Source organism: Hypanus sabinus, chromosome 20 (assembly GCF_030144855.1).
Source record: "Hypanus sabinus isolate sHypSab1 chromosome 20, sHypSab1.hap1, whole genome shotgun sequence".
NCBI lineage: Eukaryota > Metazoa > Chordata > Chondrichthyes > Myliobatiformes > Dasyatidae > Hypanus > Hypanus sabinus.
Window position 1 is genome coordinate 56,699,968 of NC_082725.1, and position 23,815 is coordinate 56,723,782.

General features: G+C 42.5%; 1 protein-coding gene across 2 annotated transcripts in view; it reads left to right on the forward strand.

Moving 5' to 3' along the window:
* LOC132378556 (mitochondrial calcium uniporter regulator 1-like) overlaps nt 1-23,815 on the forward strand; it is a 64,083-nt gene that overhangs the window by 34,563 nt on the left and 5,705 nt on the right. For both annotated transcript variants that reach the window (XM_059945552.1, XM_059945551.1), the window contains 5 exons: nt 4,094-4,195; nt 4,778-4,819; nt 13,561-13,632; nt 20,830-20,883; nt 21,063-21,177. In XM_059945552.1, coding sequence (XP_059801535.1) covers nt 4,094-4,195; nt 4,778-4,819; nt 13,561-13,632; nt 20,830-20,883; nt 21,063-21,177 — 385 coding nt within the window. The remainder of the gene's footprint in view (nt 1-4,093; nt 4,196-4,777; nt 4,820-13,560; nt 13,633-20,829; nt 20,884-21,062; nt 21,178-23,815) is intronic.

Sequence of the window (23,815 nt, forward strand, 5' to 3'; positions counted from 1 at the left end):
GAAGAGATCAAGAGTTAGACCGAGCGGAGCGGTTTAATGTTAGTAGGGAGTTGAGATTGGTACCCCCGTTCGAGGAGACCAATGTCGATAGTTATTTCTTGTTTTTTGAAAAGGTGGCAGTAAATCAGAAATGGCCAAAAGAGCAGTGGGTGGCGTTGTTACAAAGTGTGTTAAAGGGGAAGGCCCAACGAACATATGCGGCGTTGTCCCTGGAGGAGGGAGGAGTGGAGAATTATGATGAAGTAAAGGAGGCCATTCGCCGGGCTTACGAAGTGGTACCCTTGCATAGGGTCCTTCTAGATTGTGAGTTGGTGTCGGGACCAGTGGAGCTGGGGGTCCTGCCGGAGTTGCCGGGGGAAGGCGTGGATGTCCTTCTGGGGAACGACCTAGCGGGAGGGAAAATGGGAACAGCCGTGAAGCTGACAACCCAGCCTGCGAGGATTGAGGCCCCTCCCTCAGATCTGAAGATATACCCTGCCTGCGCGGTCACTCGCAGCATGTCAAAAAAGACTGCTGAGAGAGAGCAGTCTAAATCTGGCCGGTTTTGATTTGGCCAACACGTTTTTACCGACTCTGTACCAGCGAGGGTTCGAGGAAGGTAAACCGGAGAGTAAGGAGAGGGGAGACAGTAAACAGGGGGAGGTAGACCTGCCCTTAGCCAGACGAGAGTTTGTACTGGAACAGGAAAGGGACGAGGAGCTGTTAGCCTTGAGAGAGTTGGTTCTTTCGGAGACCGAGGTTGAAACCGAGCCCGAAGGTTACTACCTGAAGGAGGGTGTGTTGATGAGGAAGTGGAGGCCCCCCAAGGTGTTGGTCGATGAGGACTGGGTGGTGGTACACCAGATAGTAGTCCCGAAAGCGTATCGGGACGAAATTTTGAACTTAGCTCATAAGGGACAGTTAGGTGGGCATTTGGGAATAACGAAGACAGTGGATCGGGTTCAAAGAGAGTTCTGTTGGCCAAACCTGAGAAAAGAGATCGCTGAATATTGTAAAAGGTGTCATACCTGCCAAATGGTGGGTAAGCCGAACTAAGTTATCCCTAAGGCACCCCTCCAACCCATCCCCGCGTGCGAGGGGCCTTTCTCCCGAATCATTGTGGATTTTGTGGGACCCCTACCTAAAACTGCGAGGGGGCGGCAGTATATCATGACCATGATGTGTGCCGCTACACGATTTCCAGAGGCTGTGTCTCTGGGTAATATTAGGACCGCTGTGGTGGTGAGGGCCCTCATCAATTTCTTTACCACAGTGGGGCTGCCTAAGGCGATACAATCGGATCAGGGGAGTACTTTCACATCTAACGCATTTCGGCAGATGATGACCCAGCTAGGGGTCAAACAAATTCTAGCCTCTGCGTACCACCCGGAATCCCAAGGGGTGTTGGAAAGGTTCCACGCTACACTAAAGACCATGCTTAAAACTTATTATCAGGAGAACGTTCGAGACTGGGATGAGGCTTTACCCCTTCTGTTATTTGCCATCAGGGATACAGTCCAGTGCTCTCTGGGGTTCAGTCCGTTTGAGCTCGTTTTCGGTCACAGGCCCAGGGGCCCTCTAACCCTCCTGAGAGAAAAGTGGTCTAGCCCGACCGATCAAGTCAGTGTGATCGACTATGTTCTGAAATTCCGGGAGAGGCTGCATAAAGTACGCGCCTTGGCAAAGGAAAACCTTAAAGAATCCCAGGAAAAAATGAGTCAGTGGTATAACCCGAGAGCGAGAGAACGAGAGTTTTACGTAGGCGACAAGGTTTTGGTCCTATTTCCGGTAGTTACCCATCCCCTTCAGGCGAGGTTTCAAGGACCATATACAGTGCGTAAGAAAATAGACTCGCTGAATTACGTGATTGAAACCCCCGATCGGCGAAAGCCGACCCAGTTAGTTCACGTGAACATGTTGAAAAGGTATCATGACACTACCCCCGCGGTGGTCAGTGCGGCCATGACAACCGATCACAACCCATTGGTATTCCTGGCCAATATGGAAAATAAAAACAGGAGGTTATTGAGCTGGAGTCTGATGCTGCAGGAATTCGATATTAAGATACAGCACATTAAGGGGAGTGATAATGTGCTAGCGGATTTTTTATCTCGATGCTTAACTAAGTGTATAACTGTATGGCTCTGTAATTAAAAGAAAAGGCTTGGATATTCTGTTAGATTAAAAACCATGTAAGACTCTGTACAACTCTGTTTTTAACCGCTGGCAAAAAATGTTTTTTTAGAGGGGAGGTGTTATGAATGTACCACAGCTCTGAGGGGCTGAAGGAGTGGGAGCAGCCCCCTCCCTCCGGAGAATCGCAAGAGCACTATTAATTCGGGTCTCGGACCCAGGCAAATGAGAGACAATGTAACGGTTTTGGCCATGGCTCTTAGAGACACCTGTGCTAAGTGCATGGCCCTGCTACATGACAGCTACCACGGATATGGACACCCTCGGGCAATGTGGGGGTGGGGATTGCATCACCCTACTTTGATGGACATCTACAACTCTGCAAGTCAAGATAAAAGGGGACTGCAGAAGGCGGTACCCCAGAGAGACGCACCAGAAGGACTCGATCGCTCAACGCTCCCGTGATAGCTGGAAGCCAGTCAAAAGCCACGTGCGCTCCGTAACTTCTCTGCCTGGGGAGCGGGTGGCTGATAATACCGGGAAGGACTTCGAACTAATAACAGGGAAACAATGCTCCCCTGATTCAACGGTGTTGTTTCGTCAAAGACCCGGGCAAGTTTTTCCCGTTTTCTCCTCACTCGCTCTGAAACATGTGAAACCCAGCGATTCCCCAAAGAGACTGAAGGCTGCAGACTTTCTGAGTGACTTTTATAGTCCCAACGGACAATATATTATCCCCTAGACAACAGTCAAGATTATTTCTTAATGATGATTATTGCTATACCCGCACTTTAGATTGAGTTTGCCGATGTATATGTTCTGAATGTTTGGTTTAACCTTAATTTTGTGCCCCCTTTATGAATAAAACCGTTCGAAAATAGGGCCATCAGACTCCAACAGACCTCTCTATCTTTGCTGGTGAGTTATCCAGTTACGGGATATGTAACAACTTAGGTTATAATAAACAGTAACTCCAAAATCTATCCCAAAAATAAAGGCAGTCATTTTCTCTGTTAAGACCCACAACAAAGTGATTTGATGGTGAACATCTAAGCACTGAACTATATCCAAGCAATTTAGAAGAGGCAGGAAAATAAATGGCAAAATTATAATAGATACTGAATTTATTTTTTGAAATACATAACTGGTACATAACTACCTGCAGCTCACTTGCATTTTTGAGTCAGCTTGAACAAAGCAGACATATTTGCATATTTTAGCTCTGGTTATTCCATACCTTTATTTAAAAGTAAAGGTTTAAGGTGCTGGGGAGTAGGTACCGAGGAGATGTCAGGAATAAGTTTTTATTACTCAGAGTGTGGTGAGTGCATGGAATGGCTGCTGGCAACGGTGGTGGAGGAGGATACGATAGGGTCATCTAAGAGACTTTAGGATAGATACATGGAGCTTAAAAAAATAGATGACTATGGGTAGGCCTAGTAATTTCTAAGGTAGGGACATGTTCGGCACAACTTTGTGGGCCAAAGGGCCTGTATTGTTCTGTAGGTTTTCAATGTTTCTATGTTTCTAAAAAAATACTCAGTTTCATCAGAGTTTTGAGTAGAAATGTAATCTGGAAACTGAAGTAATTATATTGATGAGGTAGTTAGTGGCTGAAAAGTAAGTCAAAATACAAGTATGCAAATTTTGTACCACTGGTATTACTAATGTTTTCCCCTTCAATTCAGTAGTGTAAATGGAGCAGTTTAAATAAATGGTGCAAGGTATTTCTAACTAAGTTAAGGTTAACAATGCAATTTGACTGATTAGCTTCAGAAAGTGGTGATTTGCAGATTTAAAACTATTTGAAGATCCAACTTTTTCTTGGCTGTTGATTATAACATCAAACAGCTTCCTTTAAATTAAGATTTTAGTTTGATATTTGCTTAATTATGTAAATCTTATATGGACACCTGTATTTGTCTTTTGATTGAAATTATTCATTGTCTTGGATTAAATATTTCTTTGTATTTAAATACAGGAGCTAATGCTTCAGCAGATTATGTCTTACATAGCAGCTGTAAAGAAAGACATGATTATATTAGAAAAGAGTGAATTTTCAGCTTTGCGGGCTGCAAATGAGGTAAGGATGTGTCAAATTGAAACTAAGTTTATAAATCAGTAAAGTCTAGGTCACTGGGATCTCAGCAACTAGAAATGTGAACTGTTGCTGGAGGATCGCTGTGCTGAGATTACAATACATGAAATGATAAGGTTATAATCTGCCCAACCTAAACAAAGGATACTCTTGCATCAACATCATATTTATAGTACAGATTGGAAAAATAACAGGGAAAAGTAAAGTGTGTGAATAATTTTAGCGTTATCAGCGCATCCTGTGATAATTGTTAAGTGGGCTTCCTTTGTACTTGTTGGAATAGTAACAGTAGGAGATTACAAATGACTGTGTTTTGTGGAAGACAGTTGACGAACTGTCAGTTGAAGGAGTGACTTAAACGTTACATGGAGGTCAAATTTTTGCTGCTGTTTATATTTAAGCTGATTAAGTCGATGTTTTGATGTTTAGAGTGAAAGCTGGTAGAGGTAGTTTTTAATTTTGAGTTAAAAGATACTGTACATGTAGCTGAGTGAAAATATTTTAGAAGTTGTGTAAATCTGGTCTTCACTGCAAAGTTTTAAAAACTAATCATGACTTCTTTTTCAGAAACTGAAAATTGAATTGCAACAATTAAAAAAGCAATTAACTGTAAGTCTTTTATTGGTATTCCAGATGTACTAATTGATAAATTGAGAACTGGAAATGTTAACAGTAGAAATTTTAGGGGTAGTGGTCTTTAAGTGTATTTATAAGATGCTGCTACATCAGTGTTTGTACAGGAAATTAATACTTTGACTATTTCTTTACAACATATGTGCTCTTGGTTCCTTTCTCACATAGTGACCACACCCTCCCTACATCTGAGCTGTGCTCTGAGTTTGGTAACAGCCACCATCAGAATCTTGATTCCATTTTTTTTTCCCAGAAAGAAAAGGTGAAATTAAGACTCAAGATTTGGAAAGATATTAACCCTCAAATAGCAATAAAGGGAGGAAAGTCATGCTAACCTGGTCCAGTGCCCAGAATTACCATCACCTGCACCAGAAAATGTGGTGATATGATGTGGAACTTCAAAAATCCAACTTCATCAAGACACTGTCATTGTTAATGCTGATGATACTTTCGGTTATTTGTCATTTTGTGCTATTTTTATCTCAAGGTTTCTCCTCTATTACTGTTTTTGGGAACGTAAAGCACATATAAGTTGGAAACAGAAATTAGTGTAAAGACTACTTTTGTGAATATTTAATGAGTTTAAAATGAATAAATTTTACAGAAGTCATTGTTCTGTTACAGAGAAAGGTTGAACAAGTTAGGTCTTTATTCTTTGGAAAGTAGAAGGTTGAGGGGGGACTAGATAGAGGTATTTAAAATTATGAGGGGGAGTTGATGTGGATAGGCTTTTTCCATTGAGAGTAGATGAGATTCAAACAAGAAGACATGAGTTGAGAGTTAGGGGGCAAAAGTTTAGGGGTAACACGAGGGGGGAATTTCTTTACTCAGAGAGTGGTAGCTGTGTGGAACGAGCTTCCAGTAGAAGTGGTAGAGACAGGCTCGATTTTGTCATTTAAAGTAAAATTAGATAGGTATATGGACAGGAAAGGAAAAGGTTATGGGCTGAGTACAGGTCAGTGGGTCTAGGTGAGATTAAGCGTTTGGCACGGACTAGAAGGGCCTGTTTCCATGCTGTAATTGTTATATGGTTATAAATTTGAATTTTATCTTAAAAAGCTAAAGAAATTGTAGAGCCCATATCAAGACTGGAGAATTGACATCTATACAGTATTATTCTGTGGATGATATTTTAAAAGGGTGGTTAAGCCCCCAACATTTTTCTGGACAGTTTGTGACAAAATTTGATGCTCTGGTTAGACTTCGTAAAAACATTTGATGAAGTTTCAGCTGAGAATGTGTTTAAGTTACAATAGATCTGCTCAAAGAACAAAGGACAGTACAGCACAGTGTTGTGCTGACCCTTAAACACTGCCCCCACCTCATATAACCCTCTACCTTAAATTCCTCCATATACCTGTCTAGTAGTCTCAAAATTTCACTAGGGTATCTGCCTCCACCACTGATTCAGGCAGTGCATTCAACGCACCAACCACTCTCTGAGTGAAAGACCTTCCTCTAATATCCCCCTTGAACTTTCCACCTTAAAGCCATGTCCTCTTGTACTGAGCAGTGGTGCCCTGGGGAAGAGGCGCTGGCTGTCCACTCTGTCTGTTCCTCTTAATGTCTTGTATATCTCTATCATGTCTCCTCTCATCCTCCTTCTCTCCATAGAATACATCCCTAGCTCCCTTAATCTCTGATCATAATCCATACTCTCAAAACCAGGCAGCTTCCTAGTAAAACTCCTCTATACCCTTTCCAATGCTTCCACATCCTTCCTATATTGAGGCAACCAGAACTGGATGCAGTACTCCAAATGTGGCCTAACCAGAGTTTTATAGAGCTGCATCATTACCCCATAACTCTTAAACTCTGTCCCTCGACTTATGAAAGCTAACACTCCATAAGTTTTCTTAACTACCCTATCTACCTGTGAGGCAACTTTCAGGGATCTGTGGACATGTACCCCCAGATACCTCTGCTCCTCCACGCTCCCAAGTATCCTGCCATTTACATTGTACTCTGCTTTGGAGTTTGTCCTTCCAAAGCGTACCACCTCACACTTCTCCGGGTTGAACTCCATCTGCTACTTCTCAGCCCACTTCTGCATCCTATCAGTGTCTCTCTGCAATCTTCAACAATCCTCAACACTACCACAACACCACCAACCTTTGTGTCATCTGCAAACTTGCCAACCCACCCTTCTACCCCCACATCCAGGTTGTTAATAAAAATCACGAAAAGTAGAGGTCCCAGAACCGATCCTTGTGGGACACGACTAGTCACAACGCTCCAATCCAAATGTACTCCCTCCACCATGACCCTCTGATTTCTGCAGGCAAGCCAATTCTGAATCCACCTGGCCCAAACTTCCCTGGATCCTATGCCTTCTGACTTTCTGAATAAGCTTACCGTGTGGTACCTTGTCAAATACCTTATTAAAATCCAGGTAGATCCATTGCACTACCCTCATCTATATGCCTGGACTCACCTCCTCAAAGAACTCTTATCAGGCTTGTTAGGCACAATCTGCCCTTCACAAAGCCATGCTGACTGTCCCTGATCAGACCATGATTCTCTAAATGCTATCTCTAAGAAGCTTTTCCAACAGCTTTCCCACCACAGATGTAAGGCTCTCTGGTCTATAATTACCTGGACTGTCCCTACTACCTTTTTTGAACAGGGGAAAACATTCACCTCCCTCCAATCCTCCGGTACCATTCCTGTGGACAACGAGGACATAAAGATCCTAGCCAGAGGCTCGGCAATCTCTTCCCTTGCCTCGTGGAGCAGCCTGGGGAATATTCCGTCAGGCCCCGGGGGCTTATTCATGTTTTTTAACAACTCCAACACCTCTTCTCCCTTAATATCAACATGCTCCAGAACATCAACCTCACTCATATTGTCCTCACCGTCATCAAGTTTCCTGTCAATGGTGAATACCGAAGAGAAGTATTCATTGAGGACCTCGCTCATTTCCACAGCCTCCAGGCACATCTTCCCACTTTTATCTCTAATCGGTCCTATCTTCACTCCTGTCATCCTTTTGTTCTTCACATAATTGAAGAATAGCTTGGTGTTTTCCTTTACCCTACTCGCCAAGGCCTTCTCTTGCCCCCTTCGTGCTTTCCTCAGCCCCTTCTTAAGCTTCTTTCTTGCTACCCTATATTCCTCAATAGACTCATCTGATCCTTGCTTCCTAAACCTTACACATGCTGCCTTCTTCCATCTGACTAGCTTCTTCACCTCACTTGTCACCCATGGTTCCTTCACCGGGACAAATTTATCCCTAACATCCTGCAAGAGATCCCTAAATATTGACCATAGTATATTTCCCTGCAAAAACATCATCCCAATTCACACTGGCAAGTTGTAGCCTTATAGCCTCATAATTTGCCCTTCCCCAATTAAAAATTTTCCTGTCCTCTCTGATCCTGTCCTTTTCCATGATAATGTTAAAGGCCAGGGAGCGATGATCACTGTCCCCTAGATGCTCATCCTCTGAGAGATCTGTGACCTGACCCGGTTCGTTACCTAATACTAGATCTAGTATGGCATTCCCCCAGTTGGCCTGTCAACATACTGTGACAAGAATCCATCCTGGACACACTTAACAAACTCTGCCCCATCTAAACCCTTGGAACTAATCAGGTGCCAGTCAATATTAGGGAAGTTAAAGTCACCCATGATAACAACCCTGTTATTTTTGCATCTTTCCAAAATCTGCCTTCGAATCTGCTCCTCGGTATCTCTACTGCAACCGGGGGGCCTATAGAATATTCCCAATAAAGTAACTGCTCCCTTACTGTTCCTGACTTCTACCCATACTGACTCAAAAGAGGATCCTGCTACATTACCCACCCTTTCTGTAGCTGAAATAATATCCCTGACCAGTAATACCACCCCTCCTCCCTTTTTTTTCCCCATCTCTATCCCTTTTAAAGCACTGAAATCCAGGAATATTGAGAATCCATTCCTGCCCTGGTGCCAGCAAAGTCTCTGTAATGGTCACTACATCATAATTCCAAGTATGTATCCAAGCTCTCAGTTCATCACCTTTGTTCCTGATGCTTCTTGCATTGAAGTACACACACTTTAGCCCTTCCACCTTACTACCTTTACACCCTTTATTCTGTTTCTCTTTCCTCAAAGCCTCTTTATAGGTTAGGTCTGGCTTTACTCCATGCACTATACTTGCAGCTCTCGCATGACCTTTATTCTTCACCTCACTATCTGCTCTAACACTCTGGTTCCCCTCCCCCTGCAAATCTGGTTTTAACCCCCCCCCCCCCCCGGGAGCAGCACTAGCAAACCTTCCCGCAAGGATGTTAGTCAAGTAATTTGAGTCAATCAATAAGACCAAGGAACTGATTGTGGACTTCATGAGAGGGAAACCAGAGATCCATAAGCTAAGAATCATTTAAGGATCAGAGGTGGAGAGTGTCATAACTTTAAATTCCTGGGTGTCACTACCTCAGAGGCCTGTCCTGGACCCATCATATAAATATAATTGCAAAGAAAGCACGGCAGCAGCTCTACTTCCTCAGGAGCCTGTGGAGATTCAGCATGTTATGAAAAACCTTGGCAAACTTCTATACATGTGTGGTAGAAGGTGTGCTGACTGGTGGCATTACAGCCTAGTATGGGAACACCAATGCCTTTGAGCAGAGAATCCTACAAAAAATGATGGATTTGGCCCAGTACCTCACAAGTAAAACCCTTCCAACCATTGAGCACATGTACATGAAATGTTGCTGTAGGAAAGCAGCATCCATTATTAAGGATTCTCATCACCAGGCCATCCTTTTTTCTCGGTGCTGCCATCAGGTAGAAGGTCCAAGTGCCTCATGACTTAACACCACCAGGTTCAAGAACAGTTACTGCCCCTCAACCATCAGATTCTTGAACAAAAGTTCTTAAACACTCATTTAAGGACTCCTTTATCCTGATACTTCATGCTCATTTATTCATAGCTGCATTTGCACAGTTTGTTGTCCATTAATCCTGGGTTTGGGTCAGTTGTGGAATGGGCAAATTAATGTTTTACAGTGAAAAATAATTGCTTCATTAATTATGAAATGCGATTAATACAAGGAGAGGAACCATTTGATGCTAAGTTCATAGGTGGTCATGCGGTATCATTTAAAAAAAAGTTAGAGGCAGTTTGAACAATGAAGTAAAGCTAGCTTGGGATCGCGAATGCTTTCCATTGTATTTATTAAAATACAATGTGTGTGTGCTTATGAAAGTTGTGTGCTTACGAAAGTTTGTTGTACATTCCCAAATGAAAAGTTGTGGATGAATCAGGAGTTTCGTCAGCTGCTGAGGGCTAGATCTGTGGCATTTAAATCTGACAACCCTGGTCTGTGCAAGAAAACCAGGTATGACTTGTGGAGGTCTATTTCAAAAGTAAAGAAACTGTTCCGAGCAAGGTTAGAGGCGACATTGGATGCACTTCAACTCTGGCAGGGTTTGCAGGACGTTACTTAGTACAAAGCGAAACACAACACCATGAACAGCAGCAATGCTTCACTGCCAGACCATCTCAATGTCTTTTTTGCCCTCTTTGAAAGGGAGAATATAACAGCTATGAGCATTCCTGCTGCACCCGGTGACCCTGTGGTCTCTGTCTCAAAGGATGGCTGACATCGGGCTGTCTTTCGGGAGGGTGTATCCTTCCAAAGCAGCAGTCCCCGATGGAGGCTCTGAAAACGTGCCATCCAACTGGTGGGTGCAATCAAAGACATTTTCAATCGCTCACTGCTATGGTCGGAAGTTCCCACCTGCTTCAAAAGGGCAACAATTATACCAGTGCCCAAGAAGAGTCATGTGAGCTGCCTTAATGACTATCATCCAGTAGCACTCACATCTACAGTGATGACTGTGAGAGGTTGGTCATGGCTGGTCAATTCTTGCTTCAGGAAGGACCTAGACCCACAGCGGTTTGTTTATTGCCACAATAGGTCTAGAGCAGATGTAATTCCAATGGCTCTTCAGGCGGCCTTAGAGCACATGGACAATACAAACACCTATGTCAGGGTGCTGTTCATTGACTATACCTCAGTGTTCAACACCATCATTCCTACAGTCCTGATTATAAAAAAAAAGCTACAAAAACTCTGTACCTCCCTCTGCAATTGGATCCTCGACTTCCTAACTGGAAGGTCATAATCTATGTGGCTTGATAATAACATCTCCTCGCTGATTATCAACACTGGCAATCTTCTCCAGCCCTCTACTCTCTATACCCATGACTGTGTGGCTAGGCATAGCTCAAATGCCATCTATAAATTTGCTAATGATACAGTTATTATTGGCAGAATCTCAGATGGAGACGAGAGGGCGTACAGGAGTGAGATGTACCAGCTAGTTGAGTGGTGTCGCAGCAACAACCTTGCACTCAATGTCAGTAAGACCAAAGAGCTAATTGTGGGCTCCAGGAAAGGTTAGACAAGGCAAGCCAATACTCAGAGGGACCAGGAGTGGAGAGAGTGAGCAATTTCAGGTTTCTGAGTGTCAAGATCTCTGAGCATCTAACCTGGTTCCAACATATTGATGCAGCTGTGGTGAAGGCAAGGCAGTGGCTCTATTTCTTCAGCAGTTTGAGGAGATTTGGTTTGTTACCTAAAGCACTCAAACTTCTATAGATGTACAGCGAAGAGCACTCTGACAGGCTGCATTGCTGGGGGGGTGGGGGGTGGTGCGGGGTTACTACTGCACGGGATCGTAAGTAAGTTGTAAAACTAGTTCCATTTTGGGAAATAGCCTCCGTAGCATCCAAGATGTCTTCAAGGACCGGTGATTCAGAAAGGCAATGGCCATTATTAAGGACTCTCATCACCCAGAACATGCCCTCTTATTGTTATGTGACTGTCAGGAAGGGCATACAGAAGCTTGAAGGCACACACTTGGTTTCAGGAACAGCTTCTTCCTCACTGCCATCTGATTTCTGAATGGACATCGAATCCATGAATACTACCTCATATTTTTAAATTTTTTTGTATTATTTTTATTTACTTAAAATACATATGCTTACTGTAATTGAATTTTTTCTGCATTTATCATAGATTGCAGTTTACTGCTACTGCTAAGTTAAATTTCATGAGATTTGCTGGTGATATTAAGTCTGATTCTGATTCACTCAATCAGTCATAGGTTTTGTTCTCATTACCAATGTAATAGTATTTTAAAAATCATAGAAATTATTAACTTATGGCCTGGAAATTTTTGAAATTTTAGTCTGGATAAAATGGCATCTTTAATAATTCATTTGCATAATCTAATTCTCCAACTTTCTCAAAAATAAAAATGGCAAGAAAACTCAAAAATTGATTTTGAAATATGCATTTTTAAGAGGAAGAATATCTTTATACAATGTTTATTTTAAGCCTGACAGTATTAGGAGTGTGAGTGCAGTGGTTCAAAATGCATTTGAATTGTTGGCTAGAGCAGTCTGTAATGTATTTCTTGTACAAACCTCGATGGGATACAAGAATATTTCAAATTGCAGCATGAATACTGCAGCATAGGGTTCTTTCAAATCATAAAATATCTTGTACAGATTAACCACAGTTTTGAACTTTTTTAATTGAGTATTTTCCACTGTCAGTCTTTTTTAACTATTGGTTTGATTTGAATGTCAGGAAAATTTATTGTGTAATCTACAAGCATACTCTGCTCACAAGTTGCAGTGGTGCTGACTTTAAAACCAATTAACTGATACATTTGCAGTTACTTTTATGTGCATGATTCTGTACAGCCCTGGAAATTTCATGAATGTTCTTACAGTATTGAATATATCCTGTACAGAATTTGTGTACTAAAAGTAACTTCTCAAATGTGACAGATCTATGCCATATAGCTCAGAGGAAAGCAAAAAGCAAAAGCTTGTAATGATCATTAGTGTGCAGCATTCAATAGGTCACAACAGTTATTAGGAAATTGAGATTTTTGCCTACTCAATTAAAATGACCCTTTATCTTTGGGTGCAGAGACATGAGTGTTTCCCACAGCTGTAAACTGCTGTCTGAGAAAGGCTCAGAAATACTGATACTTGGCCAGTTTATGAGGGAAGCTAGTTAAAAGGACTATATTCCTAACATTGCCCATTTCAATTAATCAACCTCATCTTAAGATTATAGGTAAAATCTGCTTTGTAGCTTTTAGGCTTGGTGTATTTAAGGCACGATAAAACCAGTGGAGCTATGAGCATTTATCACATGCTTCCCAGGTCCTCAATGACAAAAACATTTCTATTTTTCCTGTAAACTTGAAATTTAACTGTTCTATAGTTCAATGGAACAATGTCATCAAAGGTATAGAAATTATAGAATAGATTTATTTAAACAGTTGTTAAATTTCCCTTTTATTTCAAGTGAATTGTAATGTTTTGTGCAGTGCTATCTCCTAGAGCATAAGGAAAGAAGTTGGACATTCACTCTTTTTAAAAAAAGAAAAAAAAATCTCCACAGTTCAGTCAGATCATGATTGATCTGTGTCCTGGGCCCATCTGTCCAGTTTGGTTCTATTTTCGACTTTGGCCTTTCGATCCTGTGTACCCTCGTACACATGTGACAAATCCACTGATTTCTCTCAAAGCAGTGTAGGAATTTTTAACATAACATTTAAAAACATGGGTATTGTTTGGCTAATTTAATGAATATTTAATAAATACCACGAGTACTTGTCAAAATATGATGAATTAATGTCCTCTGGACTTTAATGATTTCAACTAGTTTCCACATTTAGAATAATAATTTGAAATTCTGCTTTAGGATGAAGTTGTCAAAGTTTCATCGAACAATAAACTGGACCTGAATTTGGAAAAAGGTCGAGTCCAAGAAATGGTGAGAAACTTTTATACAGTACAGTAATTCGAGGTACGACTGTGCAAGTGCGTGGACGTCAGCCAGTTAGAACAGCGAAAAGAGTTTAAAAGGAGACAGCTTTATAGAGCGGGCTCAGGTTTAGAGGGGGACAGAGTAGGAGGGCTTTGGCTCAACAGGCTTCTGCAATAACGCATTGAGGTGAGGTAGGTTGCCTGTGTAGAATACAGACAGGAAGTGTACTGTGTTTGGTGTCAGATTTGGGAAGTCCTGGAGACACCCTGCCTCCCAGACAGCCACATCTGTGTCAGTTGCATCGAGCTGCAGCTCCTTAGGAACCATGTCAGGGAACTGGAGATGCAGCTTGATGATCTTTGTGTGGTCAGGGAGAGTGAGGAGGTGATAGAGAGGAGTTGTAGGCAGGTAGTCACACTGGGGCCTCAGGAGACAGATAAGTGGGTAACAGTCAGGAGAGGGAAGGGCAAGAGTCAGATGCTAGAGAATACCCCAGTGGCTGTCCCCCTTAACAATAAATACTCCTGTTTGAGTACTGTTGGAGGGGGTGGATGACTTACCTGGGGGAAGCAATAGTGAAGAGAATGCCAGCAGTGATAGGGGACTCTATAGTTAGGGGGTCAGACAGGTGATTCTGTGGACGCAGGAAAGAAACATGGATGGTAGCTTGCATTCCAGGTGCCAGGGTCCGGGATGTTTCTGATCGGGTCCACGAAACCCTGAAATGAGAAGGAGAACAGCCAGAGGTCATGGTACATATTGGTACCAACAACATAGGTAGGAAAAGGGAGGAGGTCCTGAAAACAGACTACAGGGAATTAGGAAGGAAGTTGAGAAGCAGGACCTCAAAGGTAGTAATCTCGGGATTGCTGCCTGTGCCACGTGACAGTGAGTATAGGAATAGAATGAGGTGGAGGATAAATGTGTGGCTGAAGGGATTCAGATTTCTGGAATTTTGGGGCAGGTGTGACCTGTACAAAAAGGATGGGTTGCACTTGAATCCCAGGGGGACCAATATCCCGGTGGGGAGGTTTGCTAAGACTATTGGGGAGAATTTAAACTAGAATTGCTGGTGGGTGGGAACCGAACTGAAGAGACGGAGTAAGAGGCAGTTGGCTCACATATAAAGAAGGCTTGGAGACTGAGAAGGGATGCATTCAGACCGATGGTTTGAGATGGGTCTATTTTAAAGCAAGGAGTATTATGAACAAAGTGGATGAGCTTAGAGCGTGGATCAGTACTTGGAGCTATGATGTTGTGGCCATTACACAGACTTGGATGGCTCAGGGGCAGGAATGGTTACTTCGAGTGCCAGGCTTTAGATGTTTCAGAAAGGACAGGCAGGGAGGCAAAAAAGGTGGGGGCGTGGCACTGTTGATCAGTGATAGTATCATGGCTGCAGAAAAGGAGGAAGTCATGGAGGGATTGTCTACGGAGGCCCTGCGGGTGGAAGTTAGGAACAGGAAGGGGTCAATAACTACTGGGTGTTTTTAATAGACCTCCCAATAGTAACAGGGACATCAAGGAGCAGATAGGGAGACAGATTCTGGAAAGGTGCAATAATAACAGGGTTGTCATGGTGGGAGATTTTAATTTCCCAAATATTGATTGGCATCTCTATAGAGCAAGGAGTTTAGATGGGGTGGAGTTTGTTAGGTGTGTTCAGGAAGGTTTCTTGACACGATATGTAGGTAAGCTTACAAGAGGAGAGGCTGTACTTGATCTGGTATTGGGAAATAAACCTGGTCAGGTGTCAGATCTCTGTGGGAGAGCATTTTGGAGATAGTGATCACAATTCTATCTCCTTTACCATAGCACTGGAGAGGGATAGGAACAGACAAGTTAGGGAAACGTTTAATTGGAGTAAGGGGAAATATGAGGCTATCAGGCAGGAACTTGGAAGTGTAAATTGGGAACAGATGTTCTCAGGGAAACATACAGAAGAAATGTGGCAAATGTTTAGGGGCTATTTGCGTGGAGTTCTGCATCGGTACACTCAAATGAGAAAGGCAAAGGATGGTAGGCTAAAGGAACCATGGTGTACAAAGGCTGTTGTAAATCTAGTCAAGAAGAAAAGAGCTAATGAAAGATTTTAAAAAAAACTAGGTAATGATAGAGATCTAGAGGAATATAAGGCTAGCAGGAAAGAGTTTAAGAATGAAATTAGGAGAGCCAGAAGGGGCCATGAGAAGGCCTTGGCAGACAGGATTAAGGAAAACCCCAAGGCATTCTACAAGTATGTGAAGAGCAAGAGGATAAGATGTGAGAGAATAGGACCAATCAAGTGTGACAGTGGAAAAGTGTGTATAGAACCGGAGGAGATGGCAGAGGTACTAAATGAGTGCTTTGTTTCAGTATTCACTACAGGAAAGACTCTTGGCAATTATAGAGATGACTTGAGCCTACAGGTATTAATAAAGAGGATGTGCAGGAGCTTTTGGAAAACATCAGGTTGGATAAGTTACTGGGAAAGGACGAGATGTACCCCAGGTTACTGTTGGAGGTGAGGGAGGAGATTGCTGAGCCTCTGGCAATTATCTTTGTGTTATCAGTGGGGACGAGAGAGGTTCTGGAGGATTGGAAGGTCGCAGATGTTGTTCCCTTATTCAAGAAAGGGAGTAGAGATAGCCTAGGGAATTATAGATCAGTGAGTCTTACTTCAGTAGTTGATGGAAAAGATCCGGAGAGACAGGATTTATGACCATTTAGAGAGGCATAATATGATTAGAAATAGTCAGCATAGCTTTGTCAAAGGCTGGTTGTGCCTTATGAGCCTGATTGAATTTTTTGAGGATGTGACTAAACACATTGATGGAGTTAGAGCAGTAGATGTAGTGTATCTGTATTTCAGATTTCTGCATTTAACAAGGTACCCCATGCAAGGCTTATTCAGAAAGTAAGGAGTCATGGGATCCAAGGGGACATTGCTTTGTGGATCCAGAACTGGCTTGCCCACAGAAGGCAAAGAGTGGTTGTAGAAGGGTCATATTCTGCATGAAGGTCAATGACCAGTGGAGTGCCTCAGGGATCTGTTCTGGGATCCCTGCTCTTTGTGATTTTTATAAATGACCTGGATGAGGAAGTGGAGGGATGGGTTAGTAAATTTGCTGATGACAGTAAGGTTGTGAGTGTTGTGGATAGTGTGGAGAGCTGTCAGAGGTTACAATGGGACATGGATAGGATGCAAAACTGGGCTGAGAAATGGCAGATGGAGTTCAACCCAGATAAGTGTGAAGTGGTTCATTTTGGTAGGTCAAATGATGGCAGAATATAGTATTAATAGTAAGACTCCTGGCAGTGTGGAGGATCAGAGGGATCTTGGGGTCCGACTCCATTGGACACTCAACGTTGCTGTGCAGGTTGACTGTGGTTAAGGTGGCATATCGTGTATTGCCCTTCATCGATAATGGGATTGAGTTTAGGATCTGAGAGGTAATGTTGCAGCTATACAGGACCTTGGTCAGACCCCACTTGGAGTACTGTGCGCTGTTCTGGTCTCCTCACTGCAGGAAGGATGTGGAAACCATAGAAAGGGTGCAGAGGAGATTTACAGGATTTTGCCAGGAATGGGGGTCATACTTTATGAGAATAGGTTGAGTGAACTTGGCCTTTTCTCCTTGGAGCGATAGAAAATGAGAGGTGACCTGATAGAGATGTATAAGATGATGAGAAACATTGATCGTGTGAAGAGTCAGAGGCTTTTTCCCAGGGCTGAAATGGCTGGCATGAGAGTGCTTGGAAGTAGGTACAGGGGAGATGTCGGGGTAAATTTTTTATGCAGAGAGTGGTGAGTGCGTGGAATGGGCTGCCAGTGTTGTTGGTGGAGGCGGATACGATAGGGTCTTTTAAGAGACTCCTGGATAGGTACATGGAGCTTAGAAAAATAGAGGCCTATGGGAAACCCCAGGTAATTTCTGGAGTTTGGATATGTTTGGCACAGCTTTGCGGGCCGAAGGGCCTGTATTGTGCTGTAGGTTTTCTATGTTTTTAGTAATGAGTTTTTAAATATTCTACTGTTTTTGAATAATATGGAATTCAGTATCTGAAGGATTGGTATTGACAATGTGACTATTTTTGAATGTAATTGGATTAAGTAATGTAGTATGGAATGGTCATGTTTACTAGTAAATCTGATCCTGAGGAGCAGGGTCATGAGGAAAGTAGCTGATTCTGAGGACATGATTCAAAATACAAAATGGTTTAGAACATGCAGGGAAGGACCAGCAGTTCCAAGAGGAATTGCCAATGCTTGTGTGTGCAAGTCCCAGCAAGTTCCTAACAGTGTATATCCCCTGTACTTCATGGCCAGCCTTTGGTAGTCACTTTCCTCCCAGCTTCCAAAGATGTAATTTAAATTGCTAGTAAGCTGTCGAAATGGAGAGTGTTGATAGAAGGTGGGAATTTAAAGGAACTGAATTGCAGTCAGAGCCGCCATATATTTGACAAGCTTCCTACGTCATGAGAAAATAGAGAAAAATGGAAATATACCATGCTTCGGAACAGAATTGCTGGCCCGTGGTGCAGTGGCACTCGCACTGGACTTCGAGGCAAATGGCCCCGGGTTCGAATCCAGCTGCCCGCTTGCACACTTTTCTATCCATGCTGGGTTGAGTGTTGAGCTAACAACTCAACATTTTGTGGGGGGGGGGGGGGGGGAGATGGCTAACGAAATGGCTAAAAAAGCCACCAAATGCGCCACAAGGCGTAAAAAGGAAACAACACAATTGGAATATGAAGATTTGTTAATTTCATCTATGTTAACAGTGGATGTCTTGGGTTAAAACATACCTTTGGATATTTCCTGTTCCTTCCTTGCCTCTAACTTGCCATAACAGTTTATCGCATAGGACTAGAGTAAATATTTTCCATACTTAGGTAAAAATGAGCAGCATTTGGTCAGAAAAGTTCATTTCTTTGAAGTGTGGTTAGAACTGGCTTTATGGCAGTTTTACTGGAGAAAGGGGCAAACAAAGCTCTTACCTTGGTCTGAAGCTTTGTATATCATCTCAAAGATGCATTACATCATTTTCCCCATTTACTTGTATTTAGCAAAATCTGTTTCAATCTAATCTTGCTGGCACCAAAAAAACCCAGAAATGGATAATTTATATACAAACCAAAAGTATGATGCTTACTTTTTCCAATCCTCATCAACTTTTAAAAGGGGCTTACAAAGTTTTATTCTTCAGACAAGTGAACTGTAAAACAGTCCTGGGAAAATGGCTTTTGCTGAGCTTTCCTGATACAAATTGCAAAATGTTTCAGTACCCAAGCCTGTATTGATGTTAATTTGTGGCTAAATCATACCAACAAATAAACAACGTTCCTTCACAGAATGATATACCAGTGCTTATTTCCTTCAGTACAAGACTGAGATTTTTCTTTATCTCAATTCAATCAATAGTGTGACCATGAATTGTGCGTGTGGATTGTATTTGTAAACTGGGGTTGTGTTGCACAAAATATCGAAGGGTAATGTAAGGAGGTGGAATGGACATGCTGCACAACTGTAATGCTTGAATTTCAAAAATCCAGAGTTTTCACTATAGGAATTAGAAGCTTGGTAGAGGATGACATTAATTTTCTCTGTTGTGGAATTCCAGAGGGGCTAACTATAAGTATAGCATCCACATGTTCGGCTACAAGGACCAGGAGCCACTTAACTTTAACTGCCAATCAGTGTCTGACACTACTACAATTAGTTGGAATATTTGCTTAGATGTTGAGAATCAGTTCAACTTGCTGAGGCTCATGTACCTCCTTGAAAATCTGTGTTGAGTAAATAGAGGAAAATTACTTCTGCTTTTACAGCAGTCATATCAGAAAAGACTGCAAAATAGTCTGGATGAATGAAGTAAACAGTTGTGAAATAGACAGTATGTTTTTTGGTCTTGAGAAAGTCGCCATCCTTGTTTGTAGAAACATAGAAAACCTACAGCACAATACAGGCCCTTCGGCCCACAAAGCTGTGCCGAAAATGTCCCTGCCTTAGAATTACCTAGGCTTTACCCATAGCCTTCTACTTTTCTGAGCTCCATGTAGCCATCCAGGAGTCTCTCAAAAGACCCTATTGTTTCCGCCTCTACCACTGCCGCTGGCAACCCATCCCACGCACTCAGCACTCTGCATAAAATAAAACAATTCACCCCTGGCATCTCCTCTGTACCTACTTCCAAGCACCTTAAACTATGCCCTCTTGTACTAGCCATTTCAGCCCTGGGGATAAGCCTCTGATTATCCACACGATCAATGCCTCTCATTAGCTTGTACACCTCTATCAAGTCACCTCTCATCCTCTGTCGCTGCAAGGAGAAAAGGCTGAGTTCACTCAACCTGTTCCCATAAGGCATGCTCCCCAATCCAGGCAACATCCTTGTAAATTTCCTCTGAACCCTTTCTATGGTTTCCACGTCCTTCCTATAGTGAGGCTACCAGAATTGAGCCCTGATTCTTCATTAGTGGAAATGTCACATTGTGGATGCAGCTGATGAGATGGTGATTGGAATTTATTAGTAGATGAATAATTCAGAATCTTCATTTGAAAGAAGGAAGCTGGGCTTCAGACTTTCTCCAGTGGACGAAGTTGTTATGTTTAAAATCAGTGTAAGTAAAGAATGCAAAAAAAACTTTGAAAACTCATTGATTTTCCATTGTTCTTTAATATTCAAATGAGCCTGTCTTGTTTACATTTTGTAGTTAAGGTCCAATCTACATTTTTGTTTTCAATGTGAGCAGTATTCTACTTTTTCTAATGATTTTTGGCCAAGATTTCTATTGTGTACAGTGCATATATATTTGTTGACCTGTGGTTTAGAAGTTGTTTAGCTCGGTGTGTTTAGCTAGATTATCTCTAGTTTTGATTGAGAAAATTATCGTAAGCAGCAGGAAGTACAGTTGTATCTGAATTCCAAGAGTTAGGTTGTGAAGTACTTAGAATTTTTTCTGAGGCAAATAGAACTCAAATGGAATATATAAACATCTTGTCCTCTCGCAGTGTGGAAAAGCATTAGATTCTAGTAAGAATTTTTTTAAAAGATTATTCTTTAATGCATTAATTTGCTTTCAAAGTAGTACTTAATATGGTAAAACATTTTGTGACCCTTTTAGCTGCTAATTTTACGCAGTTCTCCCGTATAACCTAGTAAGCTACTTGTATTATTTTTAGTATCACTGTGACACATCTCTCTCTCTCTCTCTCTACAGTTAACAGAGCATGAAAAGAAAGTGTTGGAAACCAAAGCAGATATAGTAGAAGTGGTGAGAGTTTCTTTGAAATTTAATTATGCATAAACTTTATTTTTTCTAGTCTATAAGATTGACTTTCTGCTTGTTTCCAGGATCTCTATCATTACCTTTTTGTTTAGTGTGCTTTTGGGTGCTTATAAATGAGTTAATGTTACCACCAGGAGTTTTGATGTGGCTCATTTAATTTGCAGCATTCACAACAGGAAAGAGCTGTAACACAAGTGAACCAAAAGATAGACACTGAAGTAGCAGGACTCAAAACTCTGTTGGAATCACATAAACTTGACACCATTAAATATTTAGCAGGTAAGAATTGTGTTTTCAACCCTGGAATTGCACCAAAATGACTGTTATCAAAGTCACTGACAGACAGTGAACTTGAGATGAAGTTTAACTATCCCTTCTCAATGTGTCTGTAACCTTGCCCCATGACCCATCAGATCATGCTACTCCAATGCTTCTCCAGTTGGATGAGAGGACCATACCCTCCTCCTTCAATACCTTTGTATCATCATCCAGCTGCTCTTGCCTTTCTCCATTCTTATCCATGTGCTCAAATGCAGACACTTACCTCCACCATTAACTCTGTTTCTATGGCTCTATCCTTAGTTCCCTGCTATTGTTCACATGAACTGGACTTCATCAACTGAAAGCATTTGCATTTTTGACACAATTCTAACTTCAGAATTTTTCAGCAATATTTTGAAGACTGCAGCCACAGTTTGTCGCAAGCACCATTCCCTAGCCAATGACACAATTCTCCACCCTGGCCTCCAGAAATGGCATTGTGTTTTTACACACCAACACAGGTCTGCACACCATCGCAGACTTCAAAGCTAAGTGCAGTGGTGCTGCCAACATTGCTGCCTCTCTCCTAGATGTACTAAATCTTTTTTATGCTCAGTTTGATGTCGCCAACACTGAGCACCTGAGGAGAGTTGCTGAAGCTACCTGTACCTTGGTCATCTCTGAGGCTGAGGTGCGCAGGTGCTTCCAACAAGTGGACAGCCACAAGGCTGCATCCCAGGGCAAGTACTCGGTTGTGGCATAGCTGGCAGGTGTGGTTACAGATATTTTTAATCCCTCTCCCAGTGAGAGTGCCCTCCTGCTTCAAAACATTCACCATTGTTCTGGTACCTAGAAGGACCAAGGTAACATGTCTGAACAACTGGCATCCTGTCACACTCACCTCAATAAGCAAATGCTTTGAGAGGCTGGTCGAGGACTACATCTTCAGCATGCTACCACCCACATTGGACCTCCTACAATTCGCCTACCGACACAACCAATCGACAGATGACACAATAGCCACAGCTCTACACACCATCCTTGCATATCTGGAGAAGAGGGATGCTTATGTGAGAATGCTGTTCCCTCCAGGCTTCACAAGGAGCTCAGAGACCTCAGCCTTCACCCTGCCTTGTGCAGCTGGACCCTGGACTTCCTGTCAGATTGCCAGCAGGTGATAAGAGTAGGCTCCCTCACTTCTGCCCCTCTGACAGTCAATGCAGGAGCCCGTCAGGGCTGTGTCCTAAGCCCCCTCTGTATTCCCATGACCACGTCACCACCCACAGCTCCAATCTGCTAATTAAGTTTACAGATGATATTACATTGATTGGCCTAATCTCAAATAATAACAAGGCAGCCAACAGAGAAGTCATCACCCTAACACAGTGGCGTCAAGAAAACAACCTCTTTCTCGATGTCACAAAAACAAAGGAGCTAGTTGTGGATTACAGGAGGAATGGAGACATCAATAGATCTGGGGTTGAGAGGGTCAACAGTTTTAAGTTCCTTGGCATACACATCACTGAGGATCTCACGTGGTCTGTACATACTGGCTATGAGGTGAAAAAAGCACAACAGGCCTCTTTCACCTCAGACAGTTGAAGTTTGGCATGAGTCTCCAAATCCTAAGGACTTTCTACAGGACACAATTGAGAGCATCCTGACTGGCTGCATCACTGCATGTTATGGGAACTGTACTTACCTCAATCACAGGACTCTGCAGAGAGTGGTATGGACAGCCCAGCGCATCTGTAGATGTGAGCTTCCCACTCTTCAGGACATTTATAGAGACAGGTGCATAAAAAGGGCCTGAAGGATCATTGGGGACCAGTCCACCCCAACCACAAACTGTTCCAGCTGCTACCATCTGGGAAACGGTACCACAGCATTAAAGCCAGGACCAACAGGCTGCAGAACAGCTTCTTCCTCCAGGCCATCAGACTGATTAATTCACGCCGATACAATTGTATTTCTATGCTATATTGACTGCCCTTTTGTACATACTATTTATTACAAATGACTATCAATCGCACATTCAGATGGAGAAGTAACATAAAGATTTTTACTCATGTATGTGAAGGATGTAAGAAATAAAATCAATTCAATCCTAGTGACATTTGAATCCTCCACAAGAAGTGGGCTATATTATTCCTGCTTTCAGTAAGACTACATATTTCTGGCTTCATTATACTCTGCCTCAGTCTATCTGGTGAGTAACCTTCCTCTGTGCATTTGGTACACATAGATGTGATTTCCATCATGTGTGGGTAGACCATAGAACCATAGAACACTACAGCACAGTACAGGCCCTTCAACCCTCCTAAACCCACACTACCCCATAACCCTCTATTTTTCTTTCATCCATGTGCCTGTCCAAGAGGCTCCTAAATACCCCTAATGTTATAGACTCCACCACCATCGCTGGCAAGTCTTTCCAGGCACTCACAGCCCTCTGTGTATAAAAAAAAAACTTACCCCTGATGTGTTCCCTAAACTTCCCTCCCTTAATTTTGTACATATGCCCTCTGGTGTTTGCTGTTGGTGCCCTGGGAAGCAGGTCCTGACTATCCACCCTATCTATGCCCCTCATAATCTTGTAGACCTTTATCAAGTCCCCTCTCATTCTTCTACGCTCCAAAGAAAAAAGTCCCAGCTC